General features: G+C 40.5%; 1 protein-coding gene across 1 annotated transcript in view; it reads right to left on the reverse strand.

Moving 5' to 3' along the window:
• The window catches only part of dnah5 (dynein, axonemal, heavy chain 5), a 298,393-nt gene extending 272,975 nt beyond the window's left edge, over nt 1–25,418 (reverse strand). The window contains exons 1-5 of the mRNA XM_060825297.1: nt 25,389–25,418; nt 25,171–25,305; nt 16,323–16,407; nt 8,624–8,787; nt 1,299–1,517 (exon numbers count right to left, since the gene is read on the reverse strand). Of these exons, the coding sequence (XP_060681280.1) occupies nt 1,299–1,517; nt 8,624–8,787; nt 16,323–16,407; nt 25,171–25,305; nt 25,389–25,418 (633 nt within the window). The remainder of the gene's footprint in view (nt 1–1,298; nt 1,518–8,623; nt 8,788–16,322; nt 16,408–25,170; nt 25,306–25,388) is intronic.
• Nucleotides 25,419–26,051: the final 633 nt, after the last annotated feature.

Genomic DNA, 26,051 nt, shown 5'->3' on the forward strand with positions numbered 1-26,051 from the left:
TGCATTTCAGGAGCCCCATGCCGAAGTCAAATGGAAGCCCCGGCATGAATTTGTTGGCACTGAAAATGACATAAGGGAAATTCCAGAGATCAAGGTTGATTCAGGACGGTAGGTCAGTCCCAGAAACAGCCAATTTTGAGGGTCCGTTGCTCTGAAATCCTGGCAGCCTGTATGTTAAAATTGATACAACAGTTTGGGAATCAACAGGGAGCTTCAACGTAAGTGACAGGTGCCCATGGAGTGGTTAAATTCAAAATGGACAAGCAGGCAAAGCCCTGGATCACAGGGAAAAGTTCTTGGATGAATTGCTGGGAATGTCAAGGCTGTGCTTCTCACTTGTAGCCTCATCTTTGGGGAATGGGAGTCTCCGAAACCAAATGTTCCCAGGAACTAACGGCCACAATATGCAATAGGGTCTGCTTCATCACCAGCAATACAGTGGAGGACCATCGAATTCACCTCAGATTGAGGTCTTGAAATTGCCAATTGTAAACCATCTTCAGTGCTTGGGATCCTCCTGTGAAGCGCTTCTGTGCTGATTCCTCCGGCATTTATAGTGGTTTGAATCTGCCGCTTCCGGTTGTCAGTTGCTGTCCGCTGCAGTGGCCGGTATATAGGGTCTAGGTCGATGTGTCTGTTGATAGAATTTGTGGATGAGTGCCATGCCTCTAGGAATTCCCTGGCTGTTCTCTGTTTGGCTTGCCCTATAATAGTGGTGTTGTCCCAATCGAATTCATGTTGTTTGTCATCTGTGTGTGTGGCTACTAAGGATAGCTGGTCGTGTCGTTTCATGGCTAGTTTGTTTAAATGGATGCGGGTTGTTAGCTGTCTTCACTAAGGACTGCAAGGACTGCACAAAACACTACATAGGACAAACAGGAAGACAGCTAGAGGCATGGCACTCATCCACAAATTCTATCAACAGACACATCGACCTAGACCCTATATACCGGCCACTGCAGCGGACAGCAACTGACAACCGGAAGCGGCAGATTCAAACCAGTATAAATGCCGGAGGAATCAGCACAGAAGCGCTTCACAGGAGGCTCCCAAGCACTGAGGATGTCACCTTGAAAGGCGACGAAACGTTTGCAACAAAAACTCCCAGCTCGGCGAACAGAATGCCAAATATATTGTAATGTCTGCTCAAGGAAGGATGAAGTAGATAGAACCACAGTCCCTCTTACATTTATGAACCTTCTTGGATGCAGCATTTAATTGTTAAGACCTGTAAGCAGAAGAGGATTTATTAAATATTTTAATGTGCAAATGAAATGCATGTTATAGCAATTGCTTACTTTCTCCATCAGGCTTTCCTGAGCACCAGACAGAATGCTCACAAACCCATCCAATGAGTTCAGGAAGTCTTGGCGTACACCACTGGCCTGGGGAGTGCTCAGCTCTCCCCAACCGTCATTCATCTTCTTCAAGGCAGGAACAAATACTTCTGACAGGAGTTGTTCAGCAGCTTTCAGCAACCCAACATCAGATGTATCAAGAACATTGAAGGTTACATCCTAAAAAAGTTATAGACAAAACGGAATTGCCTTCATCAACAATATTTTAATGGGTAATATATTTAGTTCAGTCCATTGACATAATGCACATAACATATAATTGTTTTGTTACATATTACTACTATCACAATGGATAGAATCTTCTACCCCCAATGAAGGCTGGAATGATATTTAATCTTGGTCATAATGTACCTAAACTCTGCTGCCTTCCCATTATTGTTGGGATAGTTCTGGACAGGAAGGTTCACTGTGGACCTTCTGACACAACTGCCAATTGAAGCCCTTAAATGACAAATGAAGGACCAATTAAAGGCCACAAGTCATCATCACTGCCATTAACCCAGCTGCAAACAGGCCTATCACCATGCAGTGCTCATGAAAGCTGCTACCCAATGTTCAACATGTCAGGTCGGGGGGGGCCTCAAGCAAAGTCAACTGGTTTATATGATTGGAAGTCTGCCATCCAGTGAGGTTCTGCTGGGATCAGTGTTGGTGCCCTTGCTGTTCGTGGTACATATGAATAATTTAGACTTGAATGTAGGAGGGCTGATCAGCGAATTTGCGGATAATATGAAAATTGGTACACTGGAAAACTGTGAGGAGGATAGCCTTAAATTATAGGAGCATATCGATAGAATGGTCAGATGGGCTGACCAGTGGCGAATTCAATCTGGATAATGTGAGGTGATGCACTTGATCAAAACAAACAAGGCCAGGGAATATATGATGAACAGTAGGACCCTGAGAAGCACAAAGGATCAGAGGGACTTTGCTGTGAATGTCCACCGGTCCCTAAAGATAGTGGGACAGATAGATAAAGTAGTTTCGGAAGCATTGTGATACTTGCTTTTATTAGCCAACGTATAGAGTTTAAGACCAGGGAGATTATACTGGAACTGTATAAAACGTTGGATAGGCCACAGCAAGGGTATTACGTGTAGTTCTGGAATCCACATTGTTGGATAGATGTGAATACACTAGACTGGGTGCAGAGGAGGCTTACCAGGATATTGCCTGAGCTGGGGAGTTTTAGTTATGCAGAGTATTAAACTGGCTTGTTTTCCTTGAAGCAAAAGAGACTGAAAGAGGGACATGATTGAGATGTATAAAACTGTGAGGGGCATACATAGGTAGACATGAAGAAACTTTTCCGGTTGGTGGAGGGACCAATGACTGGGGTCACAGATTTAAAGTCTAGAGGGAATGTTTTTATCCAGACAGTGGTAGTAATTTGGTAGTCACTGCCTGTATGGGTAGTAGAGGGAAAAACTCTCATACCATTTAAGAATTTAGATGTACACTTGCAATATCAAGCAAACAATGCCATGGGCCAAGTGCTGGAAAATGGGATTAAAACAGGTCGGATTTTGATCGTGCAGACTCGATGAGCCAAAGGGCATTTTTCTGTGCTGCAGAATCTATGATTCTTTGAATCTCTGGCTAAAGAAATGAACATCAGGAAGTGAATGTCCCTACCCTTGCTTCCAGCCATCAAGACCCCTCTCTATGATCCCCAACCCAAGAAACCAAACCCCACCCTCCCCATCGCTTGACTTTGTCCTGATCATTTCTGAGCCTGAGGGATACTCTTCAGGCAACTCTCCCTTGATGGGAATTCTGCCTGTTGGGTCTTGATTCCACAAGAAGGCCCAATGGTGGTTTCATCGCTTTTTGTTTGGTTTATGGCTCAGATAGCCTTTGTTGGAATAAGGAGTCTGGGTCTCATGCCAATTCTCCAACCAGTTGGCAAGTCCTCAGACACCTCAAGAAGATTCCATCCAAAGTGCAGATAGACAACAAATCCAAATTCATCCTAATCCCCCAGTACAGAGGATATCTGCATGGACTATACAGGCATGGGCTATTTTGACAATACTGGCATTAGTTGCTTCAAGACATACAAAATTGAAGGCACATATTTTTTACAAATTAACTTTTATGTTATAACTTTATTCTAATGATTTGTCATCTACTTTTGGAGAAAATGTTTTGATTGAATTTGCTTCAATTACAATCCTACTAAAAATTCCTGTAATGTCTAGTTAATCCAAAAACTGCTTCAGTGCATAGATCAATGAGGCTCTTTAGCCAGGCCAAGCTGAAATTTTGCACATTCTGCATCTAATAGATCTGTCTCCTTAATATTAGGGATGCTTTTCTGGCCAATATTAAAGGACTCAAATTATTCACTGCCTTCCACTAACAATGAATTTACAGTCCAGTAACATTCATCAATGATTTCATGAAAAGGTATGCATTCAGAAGATTTATTTTTGCCTTCTTTAATCTCTGTGCTCTATCACCATTTATGATTCCAATGTTCAGATCTTGAATGGTGATCTAAGCACTTGCTCTGTTGGTGCCTATGTCACAAGTACACAATCCATCATCATTGATCTTCAGGCCAGATACTATAAGACAAAGTACTTCTTCAGCATGCACTAGTTATGTTTGTCACATGAACCAAGAACCACATCATCATTTTCTTAGATAGCACTGACTCCAGCTTTGATACTACAAATCCAGGGTGAACATGCCTCTCTCTCCCCACAATGTCATCCAAGGATTTCACAAAGACTACTGGTTTTTGTTTACTTTTTCCAGAGAAGCTATGGTTTTCGATCTCCTGAATCAGGGGTATATTTTCCCACATGTTGTTGTTTCAGATTGCAGATTTGCAGTTCAGCAGTAGAACCCACTTGGCTTCTTCTCACCTGTTACTGGGATGAAGCACCATATTCCCCTTTCTCCACACTATGGAAGCATTGAACTTTGTAAGATCACAGTGTTGAAGTGGTGGTGCTTCATTCATCAACATCTTTATTCTTAAGCACTTGTTTGAAAAGTACTGGAAGGGCATTAATTGTCAAGAAAGTACCGGTTTGTAGGTTGCAAGCAATGCTCCTATTATCATCTGATTTAAGTTTGTGAGTAACTAGTTCAACAACGGATCCTTTTTGCTTTACTTCATATATGGCACTAGGCCGAAGTACAGTGGGCCTTTTTGTCCATTGCACTTTGTACCTGATCTGCTAATTTCACAATGCAGGATAGAAGGATCATCCTCTTGACTTTCTTCATCCTTAAGCTTTTGCTTGAAGGTCATAGGTAAAGGCTACAACTATCAAGTGAGTTCTTGACTGTGCATTACCAGCATCAGAAGTGTAGTAGTCACTGTCAAATTGTCTTGAGTAGATTAATTGCCAGGTTGGGTAAAGTACCATCCTAGTACAATTCATATTTGCATATGGTTTGATATCTGCCCCAACCTTTGGTCACATTGTATAAGGCACTGATCTAGCCTTGCAACATTTTGCTTGATTTTCATTCTTGATTTTCAATTTTGTCAGAGATCTTTTCCATACTTCCCAAATCACTACTGAAAGTAACGACATGCTTCTTTAGAATTTGTGACAGATCAGTCTCAGAATCTGATGAATAATGGCACACTCTCCTCATTCCTGATGAAGGGCTCTGGCCCGAAACGTCGAATTTCCTGTTCCTTGGATGCTGCCTAACCTGCTGTGCTTTAACCAGCAACACATTTTCAGCAATAATTTAGTTCAGCCCAGTTGAATTTGAGTTTCTCCATTCACATTCTTTCCAATAAAACTGGAAAGTTTCCTTTGACAACACAAGGGACAAATCCTCAGAGTGATCTTATAACTGAATATTATTACAACGTTGAAAAAGTACCATTTTACCTATGTTCTTTGGACAATTTCTATTTTTCGTTAGAAAAAAAAATCTGTTTTTCTAATCAACCTGTTCAGAGATGTTACTATACACCTCTGGAGCAGGTGGGACTGGAACACACCCCCCTCCCCCCGGTCCAGTGGTATGGGCACTACCACTGTGCCACATGAGCCCTAGGACAAATTTTAAGGTTGCAGCATCATGTGGCTGAACTGCGTCTGATACACACTTTCAGGCATCAATGAAACCACCTCCATTCTTCCCAGTTTGCCTTTCAGTAAGGGAGTGACACCGTACCACTTGGTGTTGCCAGGAACAGCCAGTGTATTTGATAACAGCTCGTCTTCACCCTTTCTGCACTGGGTAGCTCTTCTTCTCACTGTATGGTTTCTATGTTTTGGCTGAACATTGTTAATGTTTCTTCCTCAAACACGCCCATTGACTGTGCCCTTTGTAGTAAATGAAACAAGGTCAGCCAGTTGGATCTCATAGAACATGAGTTCACTGATTGGACCAGGTTAACAGCCCAATCAGGACGTCCTGGCTGACAGTTATGAACATGTGTGTCAGGGGCTCTAGTCACTCCAGGAGTCAGCTCTGTGCTAGCTGGACCAGTGTCATACACATTTAAATAGAGGGTGTTGGTGACAGTATTCTGGCCTTTGTGGAGTTATTTCACCCTATTTTGCTGCAGTTTCTGCATACAGCTTCTTCATACTGCTAGCTGCTGTTGTGTGACCCTGCTTTTTCACACCAATGGCACTTTTGAGTCTGTATCAGTGCTTGTCTCTCAGCCACCATTTTGTGAACTCTCTCAGCCACCATTTTGTGAACTCTCTCAGCCACCATGTTCGAGGGGTTCTGAAGAAGGATCACTGGTCCCGAAATGTTAACTCTGCTTTCTCTCCACAAACACTGCCAGACCTACTGAGTTTTTCCAGCTATTTCTGATTTTGCTCACCATTATTCTGGTTGCATTATGGAATCTGAACCTTTCAGCGATCACCACGGTTTTGGTGAAAAATGGTTCAGTAGGATTCCTGTTATTTCTTTACAACTTTTGGAATCCAGCTTCTCTTGCTGCACCAGACTCCTCAAAATACTCAAGGACCCAGGGATGACACTGTCTGCTGCAATTTTAATAGATTGAAAAAAATCACAGAAATGCTGTGTAGGAGTTGCAGCTCGCTATATTGTCATCATACAGTCCTATTGTACCAACTTTTCCCACCTTTATTTTTCCAATGAGAAGGACCTACCATGAAAGTTTTGGCACCTTGTAAAACAAACTATTCCTGAGGTTGCCTGATCCTTTCCAAACCTATAAACCCTAACACACATTTCTTTCCATGTAGGATCGTCGTTATTCAATGCTCCTTCACCATGGCACATGCGGCAAGCTTCTTCTACCAGGCTCATCTCTTTTGTTCTGACGATCTGAGCTTTTTTTGAGGAAGGGACAATGTAGCCAAATACGATGGGCTGAATGATCTCCTGCTGTGTCATCAGGGTTTATTTGGACGTAGGTAAAAGGCCCACTGATGTGAGTTGTGCTGCTGTGTGGGAGAGGAACTGCGAAGAAGGTGGACAGATGGAAGAAGAAAGTGTGAGATGCTCAGGTTCATGTGGGGCGTCAAGTCCAATTGGCGCACTGTTCACCTCTTCCCTGGGTGAATTTTCTTTCCCCTCACTAACTGTACCTGATTTGGTGCAGTGATGACGCTTTTGATTTCATTTCTTCTTTTCAACTACATGCCTCTGAGACCAGTAGTGAGATCCATGATTTTGCTTCTTTTCAACAAATTTTATACTCATGGCCAATTATCTTCTTGTGTTACACTTCAAGAAGGATAGGAATCAAAGCATTTATCAATCAGCAAAGCTTTATTATATAAGGTGTCCACTCTGCAGACAGCAAGATTAAACACACCAAACTTGTGAAATACACAACATTGCTTATCTCTCTTTCTCTTCCTCCCTGGAGAACAGTCAATCTTCAAGCTATATTTATACCCTTCTCTCCTCATGACAAACATATAACAACCAGCCATAAGTACTAATGATACTTGAATCTTGTATTTACAAGTGATGTGCTCAGGATCATTTGTATTATACACAAATTGTTTAGTAATAAACAAACATATGAATGGGATAATCTTTACTTGCATTATTTCTGGAATCACATTATTGTATGTGCCTGTAGAATTAAAAATCATTCTCAAATTGTACATGATATCTGAAATGTCCATTAATGGTGTAAAAGTTATGGTTTTTAAATACACTCTTTAATTATTCAGTAGATAAATACATCATGTAATGTGGTGCAAACCAGAAAATCAGCTTAAGTGGTATGGCTTGAGGGATAAATATTAGCTAAGATTCCAGTGTCACACCCTCTGTTTTTCAAATAATGTCACAGGATTTTCCTCATCCAACCAGAGACAACAGATGGAATTTCAATACAATAGGTGCTCAAATCCCTGCAGCAGAGTTTGAACCCACAATCTTCTCATTTAGAGATGAGCGTGCATTTGCTCATCTCTAACAAATGAACCAAGATTTACAATTTTACTTTCACACATGAAAAATACAGTCATGGCTGTGCAGTTGAAAAACTGATCTCAAACCTAGAACCATATCAAAGCATAATTCGCCATCTTTTAAGAGAAGAAAAGAGGAAGGTAACAGGAATTGGGGAAGGCAGGAAAGAGGGAGCTGACCTGTTAACATCCAGACAGAACATTTTTATGTAAACCATTTTTTTCAAGTCAAGACCAAGATCCCATGGGGTCCTAATGAAATTATTCAGCTTACTTTGGACCATATTGTATGCACTTCTGTGCATTCTCAGTATAATTACTTTAAAATTAATTCTTATGACTTCCTCAAGGATACATTACTATCATGTAGTATAACGTTATGAAATGAATATGTACCAAGTGAGGTTTCAAGCAGCAAAAGTATTGCCAGAATGCCTAGCATGTACATCAGAAGGCTTGCTATAGCCAGATTACTATCACACAGCGTACCCATTTCCAATGGAGTAATACACTTGCCCTTTCACCATGCTCTAATTCCAACTTTGAAGGGCATAAGTTGATACCCACAATTTGCTAAGCTGATATACAAATCATTGTTCACTGATAACAAGGAGGCACTGCACGTCAGGAATCTTGCCACACAAGAAGCAATAAAAATCACATGAACCATCTTCCATGGGCTCTTCTTTAGTGCTTCCAAGTAGCAGATTTAAAAACATCTCTGACCAAGTTTATGATCAATGTGTCTGCCTTAACAACGGTTAGTAAGGCAGGAAGCAGCAGTGGAATGGGACAGAATTATCATCAAAGGATTAATATATTACCCAAGTATTCTAATTTGTAGTTTCTGAAATCTGTTCAATTTCTTACCTTGTGTACGTTATCAACAGTGATTGCTTTGGAGGTACAAGATCGCAGAAAAATTATACAAACACCAGTGAGTGCCACGTCTTTCCCCTCGGTCACAAATATTTTTGGTTTCTTGCCTCGCCCAGTATTTGGATTTGTTCCTGCTCCAAGAAGGCCTATGTGCCCTGGAAAAGAAGTTGACAATAAATTTATCAAAAGTATTCACTGACATCAATCACTTCTTGCCTTTTGTGATATTTCTGGACAGTAGCCTCAAATATGGGCCCCTTTCTAAAGAGAGAGCGTCCCAGGCTAAAAACGTCCTCACCTCCAATGTGAGAATTTCCTGACCAGTGTAAATAAAGTCCATTTGGGATATGGACCTCAGTTTTAGCCTCACTCACATAGATCGCAAAATGCCTGAGTTAACTTCTACTCATCTTACAAAGAAGGCAATTGGGAATATTACAGAATGTCTTCTCGGGCTTTGATCACAACATTTTGCAGTGGGAAACCTATCCCAGCAATCACAACCTCCATCAGCTGGCAAATGCCTGAAAAGTACCCTTCACCCCAAAAGGACACAGCAGTAAACGTGCGAATGGCACATATTGATCCAACTTGCTTTGAACACTTCAAAATTGACCTCAAGTACATTCATTTCCAAGTTTTTTTGTTAATTGGCTTTTCTCTTTAGGCTAACAAGGCTACCAACCAGTACCTCACAGATGCAGTGACTTTCCATGACTTCACATATTTTGGCAGGGCAAAATGCTGAACTTTCAAAGTAAATGAAAAGGTTTCTGATGATCACCTAATTCACAATTATATTTTTTGACCATTAGAAAACATAAACATTCTCATTCCTGCCAACTGTGAGATGCAGAGTCTGAGACGCAGATAAAATGAGATCAAGACACCAAATGTAAAATTTACTACAATTCCTTAGAAAGTCACAGACCAGTGTCTTTAAGTACATGACATTCCTCCATCAACAACAAGGGCCTATTTTCATGACTAAGCAGCAACAGGCTGACCTTCCCATCCCGGTCAACAAACCATTTGGTAATTGCTACAAACTTTCCTGTTTCAGTTGTGAGTCTGCTAGTAATGCACATATCAGAGTCTTATTACACCATAATATTCTTCTTCCCAAAAATCTGTTGAAGTACCAATGCATTAGGTAGAGCATACATTCCTTAAATTTATAATGAGCAGAGAGCAGGCTAACCAATCCAAAAGAATTATAGCAAGCCACTTATCAAAATAGAAATGAATATGATAAGAATTTGTTTAGGGTGAGGAAAAGCATGAAATTCCATCCACCCAGAAACTTATTATTTTCTTATTATTTCTAAACCTTTTATTGTAAAATTTCTCACACTAACCTCACTCCTGACAGCAAAGTACCTGCAATCTCTCATTTTGTTTAATTCATTCATGGGATGTGACATCACTGGGAAGGCCAGCATAGCTGCCCATCCGTAATTACTTGTGAAAAGCTGGGGATGTGCAGCCTGCTTGAACCGCTGCAATCCATCTGCTATGAAAATACACACATTACTGCTACAAAACACACTTTCTTGTAATCTGTTTATTGACTGGGCCGACCAGATGAACACAGGTGACAAGACAGGTAAATGGTTCAGTAGGTAGCACTGCTGCCTCACAGCGCCAGGGACCCAGATTTGATTCCAGCCTCAGGTGACTGTTTGTGTGGAGTTTGCACGTTCTCCCCGTGGCTGCGTGGGTTTCCTCCAGGTGCTCCGGTTTCCTCCCAGAATCCAAGGATGTGTAAGTCAAGTGAATTGGCCATGCTAAGTTTCTCATAATGCTCTGGGATGTGTTGGTTCGGTACATTAGTCAGTGTTAAATGTAGAGTACTGGGGTAGGGGAATGGGTCTGGGTGGGTTACTCTTCGGAGGGTCGGTGTGGACCTGCTGGGCCAAATGGCCTGTTTCCACACAGCAGGGATTCTATGATACTATGAAATATCTAGAGTGTGTCAGAGAATACTTCTAAGAGCAGTATGTTACTGAACTTGCCCACGAACAGACTATTTTAAATCTAGCAATGTGCGCTAAGGTAGCTTTAACAATATTCTTGCAGTTAAGCGTCCCCCCGAGGAGGTTGATATCGTATCATAGCAGAATTTCAAATTCAGGTTTAGGAACAGCAACTTGATGAGAAAGATGAACCACTAGAATTAACAAAGGCAGTCAAGGAGGATCCAAACAAAAGCTAAGATGTACAAAGTGGCGAAAATTAGTGGTAAACTAGAGGATTGGGAACTTTAGGCATATCAAGTAGTTCCAGAACTGCATGTCAGTTATACACCATAGTCTGGTTTTTGAGAAGTTTATTCTGTACCTCTGAGAACTTGAACAGGTGGTAGCTTGGCAGGTTTCTTTTAGTTTGGTTTCCCATCAGGATCTCTGTCGACAATGGTAAGCCCACAGAGCAGGTTTGCTTCAGGGATTAAAATCCTTTTTACCAGCCCATCCCTACTTACACAGAGGGCAGTTAAGAGTCAACTACATTGCTATTGGGCTGGAGTAATATACTGAGGCAGATTTCCTTCCCTCAAGGAAATTAATGAATTCGATTTTCCCCCTATAACAATTAACAGTGGTTACATATTGCCATTAGGCTACATTTGTATTCCAGACTTTTTCATTGTGTTTAAACATCAGTATTAAGGAGGGATTTGAACTCATGTCCCTGGAACATTAGCTCGGATTCTAAATTACTAAGGTAAAAACAATGAATGCAGATGCTGGAAACCAGATTCTGGATGAGTGGTGCTGGAAGAGCACAGCGTTCAGGCAGCATCCAAGGTGCAGCGAAATCGACATTTCGGGCAAAAGCCCTTCATCAGGAAGCGGACGAAGGGCTTTTGCCCGAAACGTCGATTTCGTTGCACCTTGGATGCTGCCTGAACTGCTGTGCTCTTCCAGCACCACTCATCCAGATTCTAAATTACTAGCCCAGTGATATTACCACTACACCAGCACACTGAAGGTGTGGATATATAATTCCAAGTCATGATGGTGTGCGGCTTGGAGAGCACCTTGCAGAAGGTAGTGTATTTATGAATTGGCCGACCTTGTCTTTCCACATGGTAGAGGTTAGAGGTAAGGAGAGTCTGAGCAAGTTGCTGCAGGGATCTTGAAAATGGTATATACTGCAGCAACAATGTGCTCATAGTGGAGAGAATGAATGTTTAACGTGGTCAATAAGGTGAAAATCAAATAGCTGCTTTGTTCTAAAAATGTCTTCTCTGGTGTTGTTGGAGTTGCATTCATCCAGGCAAATGGAGAGTATTCCATCAAACCTGACTTTGCCTTGTCAGTTGTAGGCAGGTTTTGCGGTAAGTCAGGAGGTGAGTCACTCACTGCAACATTCCATCCTTTTGTAACCACAGTACTTCAATGACTGGTCCAGTCAATGATAACCTCCTCAATGATGATTATGGTGGAGGGGTGTTGTTTGGAATCTGCAGTGGTCAAAGAAAGTTGGTCAGATTCTCTGTGTTAGAGATGAGTCTTCACATGGCACTTCGTAGGAAAGATGTTACTTGTCACTTGTCAGCCCAAGCTTAAATGCTGCTCAGGTCTTGAAAATAAATGAACAAAACAATCACTGGCCAGGTGGGATTTGTCTTTTTTTTTGTGGGCAGGGCATATCTGGGCAACTTTTGACATTGTTGGGTGGGTCCTACTGTTATAATTGCAATGGAACAGCTTTTCATGACAAGTATAGCTAGTTCTGAAGTACCAGTATTCAACACTACAATCAGGATATTGTCAGGGCCCATAGCTTTTATATTTAATGATTCAGCCTTTTCTTCATACCAGAAAAAGTGTATCAAACTAACGATATAATTTACATTGATGGAGAAGTAGTTGGAAGTCTATCATTCTATTCAAATTGCCTGAAGACTTATTTCTGATGCAAGGATTCTTATGCGGTAGCTGCAATGGATCACTTACTCAGCATTTCTGGCTGAAAATAGTTAGAAATATCGCAGCTTTGACTTACACTAAGACATAGAAAAAGTGAGGTGTGTAGATGCTGGAGATCAGAGTCGAGAATGTGGCACTGGAAAAGCACAGCAAGTCAGGCAGCATCTGAGGAGCAGGAATCAAAATTTCAGGCATAAGCCCTTCATCAGGAATCAGCTCCTTCTGATGAAGGGCTTACGCCCGAAACATTGTTTCTCCTGCTCCTTGCATGCTGCCTGACATGCTGTGCTTCTCCAGCACCAGACTCTCAACTTATACTAAGACATGCTGCGCTCCCCAATCATTGGGGATGAGGATAATGTGGAATGTCTTCCACTCGTTAGTTGTTTAATTGTCCATTACCATTTACAAACATAACTGGCAAGACCTATGATTTGATCAGTTTAATGTGTGATTACTTTGCTCGATTACATGCAGCTTTCACTGTTTCATGTGGTGTAGTTTCACTGGGTTGGCACCTCGTTTTTAAGCATGCCTTAGGTTCCTCACAGAATGATCGCCAGCATTCTTTACAAAACTAAGGTTGATCTCTGATCTTAATGCTATGCCAGAACAAGAGAAATTAAGCCATTAGGTTATAAGTTGTGGCTAAACACAATCCTGCTACAACTGATGGTCCACAACACCTTATAAATGTCAGTTTTGTGTTGTTAGATCTATTCCAGATCTATCCCATTTAGCACGATGGTATTGCCTCACAACATAATGGAGCCTGTCCTCAGTGTGAAGACCAATCTTTGACCAAAAGAGTCATGGTTAGATACATCAGTGATGGGTTGGCTGGTAAAGGTGAGGTCACTGGCAATTTTTCTTTCATCACCATGGACCCATTCTAGAATAAATGTCCTTCAGTTAAGTCAGTTAGTTAAGTCAGCAGTGGTGCTATGACGAAGAGTCATGTTGACTTGAAAAGGTTGCTTGCTTTCTCGCCATGGATGCTGCCTGACCTGCTGTGATCAAGACCTTCTTTTCTGTTTTCAGCTCAGATTCCAGCATCTGCAGTAATTTGCCCCTCTCAGCAAGGATATTTCCTGCTCATTACCACCGATCACCCTCTCTCGGCTGATGAATCAGTGCTCCTCCATGTTGAATTTCATTCAGAAGAAGAAATGGAGGTAGCACCATATGTTTCACTTGTGTGGCTCTTTCGTGATTTCTCCCAATGAGGAAGCACTCCAATACCATAAACTTATTTAAAATTGAGTCAGCAGATGACAGAAGCCTGAATAGCAGTTAAAACTGAAATTGTAAATTGATCCCTTCAAAAACATTTTCACGTTATTAATAACCTGCTCTGCCAGTTGTATTCATATTACATTTAACAAACTACATGTTAAATATCAAGTTCACAACAGTCAGAATGTATAAAACCTATTTGATTCAAATAATTTATTTGCAGGAAAATAGTGAAATATTTTGGAATTGAACTTAATGAAAATTGAGCAGCACATAAATGGAACAGGCAATCAATTTATAATCAACAATTTTGTGGTAACAACAAAGGTAAATATCATTCACATTGCACTGAATATCAATTATATTATCCTGCATGGGCAGGATTTTCTATGAAGTAAGTTTTAAAATGTGATAAGTTTTTGGATTCCGTCAAATCTGGTTAAATATCATGAGCAGGATTTCGTGGTAACTTGCCAGGTAACTAGCGGTGGTAAGGACCAGATGTTAGGGTGAAAATGATTTGAATCCAATTTTATCCAATGTAACAGCAAATTTCCTTCCGTGCCAGGGTGGCACGGTGGCACAGTGGTTAGCACTGCTGCCTCACAGCGCCAGGGACCTGGGTTCAATTCCCGCCTCAGGTGACTGACTGTGTGGAGTTTGCACGTTCTCCCCGTGTCTGCGTGGGTTTCCTCCGGGTGCTCCGGTTTCCTCCCACACTCCAAAGATGTGCAGGTCAGGGTGAATTGGCCATGCTAAACTGCCCGTAGTGTTAGGTAGGGGTAAATGTAGGGGTATGGGTGGGTTGCGCTTCGGCGGGTCAGTGTGGACTTGTTGGGCCGAAGGGCCTGTTTCCACACTGTAAGTCTAATCTAATCTCCAACAGAAGGATAGTTTTAACAACTTAAAAATCTAACTATTTATTGAAAACCCAGATTGTGCACAAGCACAGCTGTCAGTATCATTTTGACAACGACAATCCAGCAACCATCAAGATTAAGTTTTCTGGTGCTAATTTAATTTGACAATTTACCAAAGTGAAATGTGAACTGCTAACATACTGGTTGCTACCCAATGCAATAAGCACTGCACTACGTAAATGATGCATATTTCCGATCCACAGGATCTTCAGAGAGAGGGTTATAATACTAAGCAGGATAACAGGGAGTTGTAAAGTTTAATAATGTTTGATACCTGTGTGAAAACAATACTTCTCAGCTGTTCTAAAAACTCAACTACAATCATGTTTTCTGAACAAATAAAAGCTCACGGTACCTTAACAAGTTTATCTCAGCAGCAATAAACAGATCCCTTGTTTATTTCCAGTTAGCTCTTTTCAACACGGACATGGTGGGTGGCCTCATCACCTCTGGCTTTGGAAGAGGAAAACTGACCTCTGTGATGACGCTGCTCCTTTAATAAAGTCAGGTTGTCCTTGGATTTTTTTCAGAGGGATTGTTAACACATAGATTCCAAAATGTCTGGGTTTACCTACTTGAAGAAACTTTTAAGTGTTTAAAAAACACTTGTACAATGAACGGGGGGGAAGTGGCCAGTTCTCTCAGCTCAGCTTTTCTCTGGTGTGGTTTAGTTTGTTTTTAGCAAGCAGTCTGGCTGTTGGAAGCTGCTGGTCAAAGAAGCAACTACATGGAAAAAATATGTCCCACGCTGAATCTCTCTGCCATCTCCCTCTCTCTCTCTCCGGTAAGACCATGTGTTTGATTTTACCCTTTTTTTAACCAAGGGGTCTTTTTGGGGATTGTTGCAGGAATCTGGAACAGCATCATTAAGTTGGGATAGTCTGTTGGGTTTTCGGATAGGTTAAGTTATTCTGTATTCTGTTCTCTTTTGTGTTTCATTCGGTACTCTACAAATAAATTCTGTTTTGTTTAAAACCGAAGGGTTTTCACCAGCTGCATCCTGGAATATCCATTTTACACCTGCTTGAAATAACTAGAAAAGATAAAGTCTGGGCTACCTTCTTGAGGGGGTCTGGCCTGGTCCTGAACACCTATATTGCTGTTTCCACCCACTAGTAAAACATTGTTCACACAGAATTGGGTTCAAATATACAGATGCCTCCAATGATCAAATATCCTGCTGATGTCACTGTCATAAATAACAACCACTAAAGACGCAATGTCAAGGGTCAACCAATGCAGTTGGAACTGTATCTCAGCAAAGAGCTCACACATGGAGATGATAACAATGCAGAATTCATATGAACCATTATGTTAGACACTTTCAGTGAATTGAATAAGTACTCTAACTGTATTCAGCTATCTGAAAGCTGTACAATGTCACAAATGTCTTATTGAATACAACAATACATTCCAAAAACTCAATGCTAGGCAACAGCTGAACAACATTGTCACTTAGATAGCTTTTTATGATAATGCACCTTGTTATCGGTGATACAAAAGAAAGAGTATGCAGAAATGCTTTCTAACTCTAAATCACTCAGCTAAAATGGTCAGGGATAGGATTAATTCACTTAATCTTTTACTTGTTTTTGTTACCTGTTTCAGTTGGCTCTATTTCTTGATAATAAAACAAGAGATGAGGAAGTCCTCCCGCAGCAAAAAATGAATCTACTCGTTCAATCTGTAACATTAAAAGAGGCAAAAAATTGTAACTTGTAAATTAAGGTGGAGGAACATTTTCTAAACTAGATATTCTCAAATGTAATTTTAGTAAATGGAAGTCATATTAATTTCAAAAACCAAAAGCACTTTAAGGAAATTGAAAACAGCATTTATTCTATTAGTGATTTTGACTACAGCAAATTGTGCAATTCCTCTTCACATTTGTCAAGTAACAAAGAAAGAACTGCAATATGCATAGCTTTTCACAACCTCAAAAGTTCTGAAGTGCTTGCAACCAAATGGAGTATTTTGAAAAGCATTGTGGAAAATATGGCAATCAATCCAAACAGGGGATCATTCTATAAACAGCAATGAAACAAATCACTAGATAATCGTTTAGTGATATTGAATGAAGGTTAAATATTTACCCAGGAGACTGGGGAAAACTCCCAGCTTTTATATGAGATTTTTCTTTTACTTGAGGTGGGGCCACTGATGACAGCTCATCCAAAAGACATCACCTCCAACAATGCATTACACTTTCAAAATAGCACTGAATTCCAACCAAAATTATACTCTCAAATTTTTGCAATGTGACTTTGATCCCTCTCTGCCTGATGTAAAGGTGCCACCTACTGAGCCAAAGCTGACACATTTGTAATGTGCACTGTAGATAATACCTTGGCAGAACAGGCCATCCATATTTTGTAGAAAGCACCCCATGTTTGTTTATCTACTGTCCTCAGCAGTAGGCAGCATCAGTGCTGTAATTCAGTCCATTACAAGCACATTTGACTGACACATAAAATGAAATTAATTTAACTTTTGAGTCACAAGCTCATAATGCATTCTTGGCAAACAGCTCAGATATCCATTAGACTGTTAACAGAGCTGAGCCCACAGAAAACAATGTTGATTGACAGGTCTATAATTTATGCACGGATTTCACAATGTTTATTTACACAAGTTGAACATGTTTGCAGTTTTAGCTGTTGATAGTTTAAATGGTTTGGATGATTGTAACTTTCAATGGGCTATAGTAAAAGAGGGTTTCTTAGGAAATTGAAAATATCTCAATGAATGAGAGCTAATCTCAAAAAGCTTTCTTTCACACATTCTAGTTTCACTATAGGGCTTGGTGGTTCTATATAGTGTTTTTACTATGAATGAACATAGAAGTACGATAGTAATGACATGGGGGCATGAAGGGCTAAAGGGTGGGTGAATGGTCACAACTTGGCATGAGGAGTGAAAGAGCTTAGGAGGAAGTGGGGTACTTGGAGTGCAGCATAGCTTAACCTGAAGGGTATTAGGGGTGATAATGATGAGTGAAGAGCTGAGATGCCATGAGCATGAGGTTCCATGGGATCATGTGAGAACATTGCTAGGCATGGGGGGATTCGCAAGACATCTTGCACTTACATGTCAGAAGGTTTCCTCATGCAGACCATGGTTCATAAAACTGAGAAGATGCCGTGAACCATGTCTCTTTGAAAAGCTAGCCTGACACCATAAACTTACAAGTGAGGAACTAGAGTAGGCCACTCAGCCTTTCAAGCCTACTCTGCCACTCAATAAGATCATAGCTGATCGATTTTAACCTCAACTGTACATTTCTGCATACTCCCGATAATCTTTTATCCCCTTGGCATTCAGGAATCTACCTGCCTCTGCCTTAAAAACATTTAAGATCCTGCATCATTGCCTTTCAAGGGTATTCCAAAAACTCACAAACCTCTCAGAGAAAAATACTTCCTCAACTGTGTCTTAAATGCAGCATGTCCTCCAGTTCTGATTGACATAGCAGAAACATTCTTTCCTCATCCACCCAGTCAGGGACAATCAGGACCTTGTAAAGTTGCAATTAAAGCACCGCTGACCCTTCTGAACTCCATAAGATACAGGCCTGCCTTTCTGCAGTAGGTAATCCTGGTTTGATCTTGTAAACATTCTCTGAACTATTTCTAAGGTGTTATCATCCTTCTGCATGTACAGTGACGAGTATTGTACATAGTGATCCAGATGTAACCTCACCTGTGCCCTATAAAACTGAAGCATAACCTCTCCATTCTTGCATTCAATTTCACTCGCAATAAAACTATTTGTTTTCTGATTAATTTCTGTACCTGCATGCTCTCTTTCACAATTACTGCACCAGGACACACAGATTTCTCTGCATTTCAGAACTCAGCAAACACTCAGCATTAAATGCATGTTTCTTTTAAAATCTTTCTGCTAAAGTGGACAATTCCATACTCTCCCACATTATACTCTTTGTCAGATCTTTGCCGACTCACTTAATCTATCTATATCATTTTCAAGACTTATTATTTCTTCTTCACAATTCCTTTTCCTACCTACCTTCGAGCCATCAGGAAATTCAGCTACCATACCTTTGACTCCTTCCTTCATATCATTTATATAAATTGTAAGGTGTTCAAGCCCCAGCACTGACTCATGTGGCACACTACTTGTGAGACCTGCCTGCTTGAAAAAGACCTATTTATTCCCAGTTTCTGCTTCCTGCTCTTCAACCAACCTTCTACAATGCCAATGTGTTACCCTCAAAGAACAAAGAAAATTACAGCACAGGAACAGGCCCTTCGGCCCCTCCAAGCTTGCGCCAATCAACATCACAAGCCTTTATTTTCAACAATAACTTTGATATAGCACTTTATCAAATCCCATTGGAAACCTAAGTACCATACATCAACTGGTTCCCCTTTATCCAGTGCACAGGTTACTTCTTCAAAAGGTAGGACACCAAGTTGTCCTGATGGCCACTTTCACTCCTGTATGGAGTGCATGAAAATCCAGACATGCAAATCTACAATGGAAGCTGAAGTGAAAATGATAGAATTCACATCCAATATCCAAAATCTAATAGCCTTGGACTATGCTGGAATTTCAATTTTCTCAGATTTTGGATTACCTGTTTAAATCATACATAACTTATTTCCCTTTGACAAAACCAAGTTGGGTCTGCCCGATTACCTTGAACTTATCCAAATGCTGCTTTATGACATCTTTAATAATAGCTTCTAACATTTTTCTTCTGTGAGTTGTTAAGCTAATTGGTCTGTAGTTTCCTATTCTCTGCCTCCCTCCCTTCTTGAATAAAAGTTTCATTAGCTATTTTCCAACTTCAAGTAACTTTCCCTCAATCTAATGTTTAGGAATATTAAAACCAACACACCTACAATCACACTGGCTACTTCCTATAAGACCCTCAGATGAAATCCATCAGGACTCGGGCATTTGTCATTTTGCAGTTTCAATACTTTACTCAGTAAAGGTAAAAATAAATTTGCCAAAGTCTTACCACATCATAGGGCTGTTCTCACGAGTGGTGGTGGTTTATCTTGAGGGTCTCCATTTCTTAGGTAGGGGGTAAAGGTCAAAAAGAAGAGTCCATCAGGGTAACCTCAGCCAGTGAGGGAATTTACTCAGAACTATCTCTCTGTGATTGACATTATCTTGCAATCCCCACTTCTTTCAATTCCTGATATATAGCTATTTCTGGTGTGTTACCTACAAACTGTTTAATGAGGATCAATACAAAATTTGTATTCAATCACCTGCCAACTGCTTTGCTCTATTCCTAGTGCCCCAGGGTCATTTCGATAGGACCAACACTTACTTGGTTAACTCTTTCCTTCTTTAAATATCTGACAACAATTTTCCCATTTGTCTTATATTTTGGATAATATTCTCTCATACTCTAATTTTCCCTGCTTCTTAATCTTTTGGAATTCTTTCCAACTTTTCTTATATTCTACCTAATTTTCTGACCTTCTACCTGTCTTTGACTTTTTAGTTAACCACAGCTAGTGGGCCTGACCCTTAGAATTGTTCATATTTTATGGAATGTATCTATTTTTCAATTTCAGGAATATCTCTTCAAATGTTTGCTACTGCAATTCTACTGACCTATCCCTAATTTCCATTGTCAATTAATTCACTTTTCATAGCTCTGCTTTCATGCGCTCATAACTGCACTTTTTAAACTCAAAAGTAATGGTCTTGGACACACAATTTTCTCCTTTAAACTATATGTAAAATTCAATCATATTAAGATCACTGCTATCCAGGAGTGCTTTCATTATGAGGTTAGTCATTAATCCTATCTTGTTGAACAAAGTCAAGTCTAATATAGCTTGGTCTCTGGTTGGTGCCACAGGATGCTGGTCGAAGAAACTATCCCAAAACATTCAATGAATTCCTCATTGAAACTATCTTTTCCCAGCTGTTTTTTTCATCTATATGTAGGTGTAGATTAAAATCTATGATAATCGCTGTACCCTTTTAACAAGCTCCTATTATTTCTTCCTTGATACCCTGCTCTAGAATTTCATTACTGTTAAGGGGCCTGTACACAACAATGAAAATTGCAGAGGACTAGGATGTACCTATCCATGCAGTGGAGTCAGTCGGATCAGAAGTGAATGATGCATACTCACAACCCAAATCAGCCCACACTGGTGCAAATGAGGAACACTAGGAATGATGTGGGAACCACAGAATCAGGTCCTGACACCTGCATGGAGTGTATGAAAATCCAGGTATGAAATCTACAATGAAATTTAGAGCAAAAATCATAGAATATATGTCTGGCATTCAAAATCAGGGCAAAGACCATGCTGGAGGTTGAATTTTCCTGGATGTTGGATAACGTCTTAAATCATACATTTTCATTATGGTGAGGCTATAGCAAGAAATAAAAGTGGTCGAGGACATAACAACTTTGATTAGTTCATCACTGAACTCTTTCAACACTTTCCCCTAGTACCAGTTATAAGTATTATGGTATTCTTTCATCTTACTGTTGATACAAGATGGACAAAAATAAGTTTTTACAAGTAAAGCTGAACAACAGGTATAAAAGATGGGATATTCCAGTCCCTGAGATAGTTAGGCGATATATCGTCAGCAGGTGGTGAGAGCCCATTTGCAAGCATTTGCTTTCTCACTATGTGCTTGGAAGACTGCGACTGCAGTTTATGAACAATGGTATATTGCAAAACTGGTGCTTTCAGTAGTCAGGTTGAATGTTGTGAAAGGTATCCACTCTGTGATCAAGTTTATTGTTGTTTGTCACAACATAAATTTGGCAAGCAGAATGACATATTAACCAAACAGCTGTCATGACACCTACGTTCAAGAACTCAAAGGTGCCAAATTTTTCAACGGGCCCCTCACTCCATGTATAAAGGGATGGTCAGTCAGTGATGAGGGCTATTTCCTCAAAGTCTGGCTCATGCTGCCTATCAGGAAACCACACATGAACAAAGGGGAGAGGCAGATGCTGCATATGCCTTCACATGGAGCCACTGTAGAGCACACCATAGAGCTCCTTTATATGGGATCCAGATTTCTAGGCTCAGTCAGTTAGTGCAATGTAGCGTACCCCAGACAGAGTTTTTTTTTGTTTTATATTTATTCACAGAATGTAAATGCCACTGACTAGACCAGCATTTATTGCCCAATCCTATTGTCCTTGAAAAGGTGCTGGTGAGGTGCCTTTTGAACCACTGCGGTTTGTGCGGTGCAGGTGCTGTTCAGGAAGTAATTCCAGGACTTGGCAAAAGCAGCACGGAGTTGAATGGGGGTGTCTTGTGCAAGAATGAGGTGGAAAAGCAGGAGATCTCCTCTGAGGAGGAACTGAACTTGATGCCTCTCACAGCCACAAAGACATCTGCAGCCACATGGACTTGTTCCTTTTAATGTTCCCTTTGTTATTGTCCAGCCAATGCAACCTCTATCCAACATACCACACTGACCTAGAAAACTTTCATTTTGCATGACACAGTCCATTTTTTTTCTAATGGATAATGTTCTGGGGCCACCCTGGCAGATGCTGAAATTCGAATTCAGTCAAGAAAAAACTTGAAATAGTTTATTGTTGCAAAGCAAACCCACCCAGTTCATCACTGTCCTTTGGAGAAGGAAATCTGTCATCCATACCTGGTCTGAGCTACATGTGACTCCAGACATGGTTAACTCTTAACTGACTGCTGGTAATCAGCATTGGACAACAAATGCTGGTCTAGCTAGAAACACCCACATCCCATGAATAAATTAAAGAAAAATATGATCCTAGAACATTCAAAACCAGAAGGTGTCAGCAAGAATGACACTGTCACCCATATGTTATTCAGTGTTTAATTTGCCTTTCAATAAGCTTGCAACCAAAATAAGTTGACAAGCTGCTGATCACTCCAGGGTCAAAATATATATATTTTCTTCCCCACCAAGACCTCATCTTAACATTCCTTGAGGGCTGCTTTCCAAGTTTCAGGGACTACTTTTCCATTCTCATTAACTACTTCATTAAGCGAGATGTGGTCAGGTACCAATATTAATTTCTATACTTCCATTGACACAAATCGGTGATTTTGATTTTCAGAAGCAGAATTCATCAATATCCTTAATAATTATCAAACTGCCATGAACTTAAAGCCACAAAATATAAGATAATCTTAAATTTCCCAAACAGCATTGCATTTAAATTAAGCACAACACACAAGCTATAAATTAACAACAAAAATTTTGTTTTCAATAACTGACACCAATTTCATAAAAGTACATAGAGTCATTGAGTCATATAGCACAGAAACAGACCTTTCGGTTCAACTGACCATAATCCCAAACTAAACTAGTCCATCTGCCTGTGCTTGGTCCATATCCCTCCAAATATTTCCTATTCATGTACTTATCTAAAAGTCTTTTAAATATTGTAACTGTACCTCCATCCATCACTTCCACAGATGAAGTTCATTCCACACATGAAACACAATCTGTGTAAAAACACTGCTCCCATGTCTTTTATAAATCGTTCTCCAATCCCCTTAAAAATAAGCCCCCTTGTATTGAAATCACCCACCCTGGTGAAAAGACACCTCCTTATCTATCTTCACCATATCTATACCCCTCATAATTTTATAAACCTCAATAAGGTCACTCTTCAACTTCCTACAATCCAGTGAATAAAATCCCTGCCTATCCAGCCTCTCCTTAAAACCTGAAACTCTCGATTGCCGGCAACATCCTGGTAAATCTCTTCTGAACCCTCTCCAGCTTAATGGTATCATTCCAATAACGGGGAGAGCAGAATTGTACATTGAATTACATAGAATTCATTATCTATGAACTCAAGTTTTCCCAGATCGCAATTAGTTACGTATTTCTTTGTTGATAGCCTCCCCACGGCAGTTTCCCTCCATCTCCTTTCGTAGTCAGTTGTTTTTCTTCACCACTCCCTCTTATCTAGTCATCTACTTTTTGTCCTGCCTGAGCGACTCTTGCTGCCCCATTATGTCCATGTCCTTTAGGCTAACTCACTTTCAGCCTCAGCCTGTCGGCTTAATAATGACTGCTCACCTTTGACCCATTCCACCTTCCCAGTTCTGTTCATCATTTCGATGTTTTCACAGGCAGCTTCCCTCCCGCACTAGTGAGTGAGCCTATCAGCAGCAAAATGCTGGGGAGAAGAAGCCTGTTACTAGAATGGCAGCTCCTTTCAAAGTCTCTCCATTCTATTCCATTATTTTGATTGAATCATGGCAGTGACCACTTTTCTTGAGTAACTTGCCACTTGCACAGGTGATTTCACCTGCCACCCCCGTGTATTCTGAACTCTGGATTACTCCCGTAAACCCATCTGATGGAAGTGACACATCTAAGATGACCACAGCTGTGCTTTAATTCCAGAACAGAAAATTCAAGTCATGGAATAAAAAAGACCAAATTATAGTGTTATAACAACAAGCCACATCATTAATCCCCATACTCAGTTCCTGAAAGTTGGTAATTGAGATGTATGTGGCAAAATAGAATCAGACAGAGTAAATCATCTAAACATTGTAACTGCTGAGCAGTGCCCACACAGAAAAACATATTTGGTTTTTCAACAATATCAATTTTTTAGACAGCTATTTTTGGGTTACTGCAACTCTCTGTATAACCAAAATATACCTCAGTGGAGGTATTTTGGCTGAAGCATAATTTCTATAAGTGAGTTTGCGACTGACTGTGTGGAGTTTGCACATCCTCCCCGTGTCTGTGTGGGTTTCCTTCGGGTGCTCCGGTTTCCTCCCACAGTCCAAAAATGTGCAGGTCAGGTGAATTGGCCATGCTAAATTGCCAGTAGTGTTAGGTAAAAGGGGTATATGTAGGGGAATGGGTGGGTTGCGCTTCGGCGGGTCGGTGTGGACTTGTTGGGCCGAAGGGCCTGTTTCCACACTGTAAGTAATCTAATGTTATTATGGGTCAGAACTTTGATGACTCTACCTACTTTGCAAGCTTAGTTCAATGGAGTATAGCCTGACTGGCTTACAACCTAACCAACTGCTCCTCATGTCTTACCTGCCAATGCAACTGTTGCACTGAAGACCACTGTCAGCTCCCATTTGCACCTGACCTCTCCTGATTGCTTCTCATTTTCTCCCGTTAGTGATTGACACGAAATATAGCCTAAAAAATTGAATTCCTCTTTTCTAGAGAGTTGCTAGCGAATAGGAATGTGGTCAATATTGGTCAGACATCTGACTGTTGGACCTTTTCTCTCTCATTCTGAACACAGTGTATGGTATTATCTTAGCCGAGATAGGTGATATACTATTTGGGTTTGTTTCTTGCATTGGTGATGAATAAAACACTTTGAAACACTGGCTGCAGTGAAACAGTGTCAAACTTCTGAAACCGTATTGAACCTGTGAGACGGCGGTCTTGATCATTATTCCTCTTGTTAGATTTTGTTTTTATAAGTCAAAAAAAGGTTTACCTGGGAACCTTCCAGAATGGCATCTTCCACCTCAGTTTTCTCCAGGCCAAGGCATGCGGCCACAACTTCCAAAATATAATCATGTTTACCATCCAACTGAGCCCGTTTAGCTTCTTTTTCCTCTTTTAGCTTTTGCTGCAATAGAAGCAGTTTTCCAGTTACAAAACCAGCAAGTTTTTTTTTACATTACTCCTTCTTCACAAAGTGCATAATTATACCTTTCTCACTGTTTTGACACCTGTTCTCATTCTAATACAACTCCTACATAAACCGCCAATGATAGTACAAAAGAATAACAAAATTGCAAGTCTCTCGATATAACTAAACACCTCCCTCAATTTCAAACAGTATCTTTACAAAAAAAGTGATAGTTCATTGTTCTGCAAATGGACACCCTCATTACCAGTTACTGAGAAAGAAACAGAACTGCTAACTTCTAAAATATACAGATTTGTAAATTCTTACATTAGAATTCAGGGTGCATTTATATACAATGATAAAGTACCACTATTCAGCATATTCCTGAAACTTCAGAAGGAAGAGAGTGGCATGGTGGCTCAGTGGTTAACACTGCCACCTCACAGTCCCAGAGACCCAGGTTTGATGCCCACCTTTGGCGACTGTGTGGAATTTACACATTCTCCCCATGTCTGCATGAGTTGCTCGGCTTCCTCTCACAGCCCAAAGATGTACAAGTTATGTGGCCATGCTAAATCGTCTGCAGTGTCTAGTGATGCGCAGACTTTAGGTAAATATGGGAATAGGGTGGGGTCTGGGTTTGGACGGGATTCTGTTTGTGTCGGGACACTACCCCTTGCATCACCAGAGCCTTATAGGTAAGGCACTAGCAAGATTCAAGGCAGGCACTTTGACACACTGTT

Source organism: Hemiscyllium ocellatum, chromosome 5 (genome assembly GCF_020745735.1).
Source record: "Hemiscyllium ocellatum isolate sHemOce1 chromosome 5, sHemOce1.pat.X.cur, whole genome shotgun sequence".
Lineage (NCBI taxonomy): Eukaryota > Metazoa > Chordata > Chondrichthyes > Orectolobiformes > Hemiscylliidae > Hemiscyllium > Hemiscyllium ocellatum.